The sequence below is a fragment of the Mytilus trossulus genome, chromosome 7 (genome assembly GCF_036588685.1).
Source record: "Mytilus trossulus isolate FHL-02 chromosome 7, PNRI_Mtr1.1.1.hap1, whole genome shotgun sequence".
NCBI classification, from domain to species: Eukaryota; Metazoa; Mollusca; class Bivalvia; order Mytilida; family Mytilidae; genus Mytilus; species Mytilus trossulus.
This window is the reverse complement of record NC_086379.1, coordinates 3,185,592-3,190,878: the sequence shown is the minus strand read 5'-3', so window position 1 is coordinate 3,190,878 and position 5,287 is coordinate 3,185,592. Positions and strand designations below refer to the sequence as shown.

General features: G+C 30.2%; 1 protein-coding gene across 1 annotated transcript; it reads right to left on the bottom strand.

The window, feature by feature from the left end:
* Window positions 1–336: 336 nt before the first annotated feature.
* LOC134726759 (integumentary mucin A.1-like) lies at window positions 337–4,005 on the bottom strand. Its single transcript, XM_063591172.1, has 3 exons — window positions 3,905–4,005; window positions 1,787–1,996; window positions 337–1,485 (listed from the first exon to the last, which is right to left on the bottom strand). The coding sequence occupies exons 1-3, from the start codon at window positions 3,921–3,923 to the stop codon at window positions 1,364–1,366; spliced, it is 351 nt and encodes a 116-aa protein (XP_063447242.1). The 5' UTR covers window positions 3,924–4,005; the 3' UTR covers window positions 337–1,363.
* Window positions 4,006–5,287: the final 1,282 nt, after the last annotated feature.

Here is a 5,287-nt window from a genome sequence, read left to right as displayed (position 1 = left end):
GAAAAATGAGAAACTTTTTTACTGTTTTTTTTTAACTTTTCCTTCGCCGGTTTTTAGACATAATCTAATTAAGTATATGAAAGTACATTATGATATATAATCAAATTAGAAATTAACCAAATAATAATATTTTCATATCAATTTATAATTTATTTGTTAATTTTCGTCTTTTAATTTTTAAATTTAATTAAACTAAATATGCATTGTATACAATAGCCATAGGTACCACATACAACAGAATAGATTGCGCTGCAAAATGTGTCCTCTTATTTGGGCCACGATTTCTTTTTTCTTTCAAAAAAACTTTTATATTACAAGGAAATAAAGCTGCAAACAAAGAAGTCAAGTATATATTTTAATAAATTATCAATATTTTATGATACATATTTCGTCTTAAATTTCGTCTTGGTCCTTCCCGTTCGTGCTTCCTTTTTGTGATTAATGACGTTATAACTTTAAAAAGAACTGCTCCTAAAATAGCACATACACATAACGTATGATAGTCCTAAGTTTATCCAGAATAGGATAAAACATATTCAATATAAAACAAATCGCACACACACACATATAAATGTTACTGACCAACTCTTATTGCAGACATACATGTATCAATAATTACACAAAAAAATCAGAATCATCATCTAAATCTGTCTGATTAAAACTGACCTCAATTATTCACACGAAATTGATAATTGAGCTGGTTTTAATAAGACTGTATTGTATCTAAATGAAAGTCATGAAAAATTAAAAGAGTTTTCGAAATAAGCCAATAATCCATTTCACACGTTGTAAAATTCAGGGTGTACATAATTTAGTTTTGGTGCCTTCAAATTATCTACCGATATTAGGATATTCGTTACACTCGTTCTTGAATACTAAGTAGATATTTGGATCTTCTGTTTTGTCATGTAGTTCAATTAAAAAACAATTCACTCACTAACCCCTACTTTTTTTCTCCTAATTTTATTACATTAAGTTAAATAAAAGGCAATCTATAGACGGAATCCTTGGTAGTTTTTCATAGTTGTTTTTGAAGAAAAAATGTTCCAATTTTAAATGTATGAAAAATCTAGAGTAATTGATATTCGGCAAACACTCGTATGACTTATATCTAAAAAACAACAACACACTGACAACTATTTTTTTCTGCTTATTTATCACCTTTACAGTAGTCTTTTAAAAAGCTTGTTATTTTAAAACAGTGTTGCGAACATCCTTAAATTACGTTGATTCCAAATAAACAAATAAAATAATACACAATGCAGGGTCAAATATCATAGTCAACAGGCACATATATTTGTAAAAAAGAAATGAGAATTCAGTACGTCATCCAGTTGGCTTTTTCTTTTTCTTCTTCAAATGTCTATGAAAACACACCAGAAGGTATCACGCTTGTTCTTTTTGACGAGGCTATACTTACACAGACGCATAAAGCCATCTGATAAAAACTTACATCTAAGGATGCACTGCCACTGTCATCAGAATCTGCAAAATAAAATATAATATATGTGAGAAGATGTGGTATGAATGGTTTAAGTGCCAATGAGACAACTCTCCTTCCAAGACATTTTTTTCAAAAGGCAAGCAGTTATAGTTCAAAGTACGGAGCCTGGCTAGGTTGATCATACCAATTCCCTGTTCTAAGACAAAACTAAGGTTTTATGATTTGCCATTAGTGGTATTTTTTTCTAATTTAGTTCTGTCGATATCTTATTGATTTCTTCGATTTTTTATATCGAAATACATAATATCAATCAAAATGAACAAATTTTTGATTCATGTTTACCTGATGCACTCGTTGGTCCGGTAGATGCCGTGGTAGGTGTTGTTGTAGCCACAGTTGTCGCCGGCTCTGTTGCAGCCAAAGTTGTCGTCGGCACTGTTGTAGCCAAAGTTGTCGTCGGCACTGTTGTAGTTGAGATTGTCGTCGGTTCGGTGGTTGTTAAAGTTGTCGTTGGTTCGGTGATAGTTGGAGTTGTCGGCGGTTCTGTTGTAGCTGTAAGTGAAAGATAAAAATAATAAAAGTATTTTTGTCTTATATATCTTTCTAGTTTGAGTTGTGCGTTATGTTGAGTAATAACTCTTGAGCAGCAATATGGGTCTTCTACTCCTAATTATAACATTTAAAAGAGTTATATCGATGTAACCCGGATGATACAATCATGTAAGTTGAGAAATTCTTTTGTGTAATTATTTGCTGATTAATGTAAAAAATTGTGTTATAGTTTTTTAAGATTTTTTCAATAAATGGTTACTGTGATCAAAGCGGCTGACAAAAGAATGCATATATTATTATTTTTTTTTCTTCTCACGAATTCGTCAATAAAGATGACCCAATGATGTCCAGAACAATGGATCGATACTATTTTCAATCCATTTTGGGGATTTAAACGTAACTCTTAGCTTTCATCTTTATAATTTTAAGATTACCGTTTGACCATATAATATCTATCGGGCTCATGTTTTTCGTTTACTATGGTTTCTATTACCTTTATGTACTAAGTAACCTTTTTCAATGTTTTGTGTATTATGATTAAGTGTCTTCCTGGTATACATAAGATTTCTTTAATTGTGTATTGAATGGTATGCGGCTATTCATGTGAATGTTCTTTGGGTACTCCTTCTCCATTCTACTTTGTAATTGCAATATAAAACTTTTGTTAGCGCGTAGCAAACTTTTCATCATTCATTCGATTTATTAAAAAAATCATTTTTTTTTAGAATACTATAAAATTCTTGTGATTTAGTTTAACAGTATTACCGTTAGTACTACAGTTTGAATTATGAAGGTGCTTATGTAATATATACGTTTCTCTAGTTTCTGTGACAAGTTATCCTTTTATGCACCCACTGAAACAAACATTTAATCAACGTGGGGTTGCCAGCGATCTGGGAAGATAATTGAATGAGTTTAAAGGTCATAGCCTATATCAGCCCACAGGATAAATCAATCTATGTTAAAAGATGTTTAAATGAAATTGACAACTTTGCGGAATGTGGAAGGCAATCGAAAGTAATTTTTGTTTTAATAAACAATCATTTTTAAATTTTTTATCAATCATTAGAGAAACAGATTAGTTAATCATGAATTATCGGATCTATTCAATTTCGATAGTAAACTTATCATTTTAAGATCCTTGGCGAGGCTCGGCCTTTCAAATTGATAATTTAATCATTTCGAATGAATAAATCCGATAATTCACTTGTATCGATATAAGAATTTATATATAATCTACAGAGAATAATTTCCCGCCAAAATGTCAATTGCTTATTTCGTTAAACATTAACACGACACTTTTCGTTTTTTCTGCTTTTTTAGTTTAGTAATTAATAAAAATATCATTATAAAGCAGTTTTTGTGAACGCTTTTTATTTTGAATTAGAGAAAAAAAAGCCTCCATGAAACTTTTACAAGTACAGATGCTTTATCTTACAGCTGTAAGCAATACATATGTGATACAACAAGACTGTTACATTGTAGCTGTACATATGTTGTTAAATAATCTGTGGGTAATACATTATGTTTACAGTAAAATTGAGAATGGAAATGGGAAATGTGTCAAAGAGACAACAACCCGACTATAGAAAACAGTAGAAGGTCACCAACAGGTCCTCAATGTAGCGAGAAATTCCAGCACCCGGCGTAAGACTGTTAACAGTATATATGTTATACAGAAAACAGTGACCAATACATACGTTGTACAGCAAGATTGTTAGAAGTATATTTGTCATGTAGTAGAAGGTTATCAGTGCATATGTTTAACATTAAATCTGTGAGCTGTACATATTTGATACAGTGATACTGTTGGCAGAACATATGTAATACAGTAAAACTTTGAGCATTACAATTGTTATACAGTAAACATATGAACTATGCATATGTTGTGAATTAAAATAAACTTACTGTTACCATGTCCAATCATTAGCAAAGTTGCAAAGCAAATACAAATAACGGCTTTTGCATAATCCTGAAATAAAAATGTTGGTATTTCTAAATATAGCACATCAGTGTATTTTAATCAAAATGAATTACTCCCGTCCACACCTCTCGTCACCAGTTCAAAAACCGAAGAAAAATTATTCTTTTGTTCACTTTTTTTTTTTTAAAGTGACCAATTTGTCGGTCCACCATATATTAATGTATGTCTCTAAGTATCCCTTCTTACAATATGTTAGTTGTAGGAATTTTACAACTTTATAACACAGTTTACTGAAACTTATCCATTTCGAAACATCCATACACTTTTCTATTGCATGTGTATTTATTTTTAATCATTAATCCTTTTATTCTCTTCACTCGTATTTGCATTTATGATAAAATAAAACAGGTCCGGATAATCTTGCGTTGGTAGCCTTTTTCTGAATCAATCTTTATCAGGAACGCCCAAACCCAAATACTTAAAAGTAAGGGATATATAACGACCGAAACAGTTGAAGAGCTTTATGATTTTTTTAAAATCAATGTAGGTTCATTATTTCAAAGAACATATTTTCATTTAATTAATAAAAAGTGTAACTCACCATTTTATCCTGTATTTTTGAGAACTTATGTCAATACAAATCAAAATTAAATGAACGAACTGAAACGAAACACTGATCAAGTACCGTTACTACAACACAGTGTTTACTATTTGTCAAATTTTGTCTTTTGTTTTATCAAAACAAACCATATCATGATAAGATAAAGCAATAAAATACATCTGATAACGGATTCAATAGTGATGGAATTGTATTCAAATCTTGAACCCTATTTACAGTAAAGGTTGATGTTTTGAAATCAGACATACTACGACAACAATAAAGTAAAGGATGTATTTGTATGTAGATCATTCTAAATCAATGATATAACTGATACGTATTGTATACAGACATTTATCTATAACCGGTTTATATTTAATTTTGACAATAATAACAAATTCCGAATAATTGCATGGTTTTACTGAGTAGTTTGTGCCTTAGTCATATGATATGTGGCATTATAGAGAATTGTTTATTTTAATTAATGCATTATTTGGTTTATAATTTTTATTTGCTCGTTCATGAATAAAAGTACTAAAATCTGCGTTGAATAATATAAAAAAAAAAGATGTGGTATGATTGCCAATGAGACAACTATCCACCAAAGACCAAAATGACACAAACATTAACAATTATAGGTCACCGTACGGCCTTCAACAATGAGCAAAGTAAGTTATATCTTATTTCTAAAATGTGCGTTTAAAGATTTCGATATCTTCTACCCCTGACGATAGATTTATCACTTACTTTTTGATGTAAATACAATTTA

Excerpts from the sequence above, each read along its gene's own strand:
- LOC134726759 (XM_063591172.1), bottom strand. Across the intron at positions 1,486-1,786 it reads CGGACCAACGAGTGCATCAG|ATTCTGATGACAGTGGCAGT; the intron begins GTAAACATGAAT and ends TTTATTTTGCAG.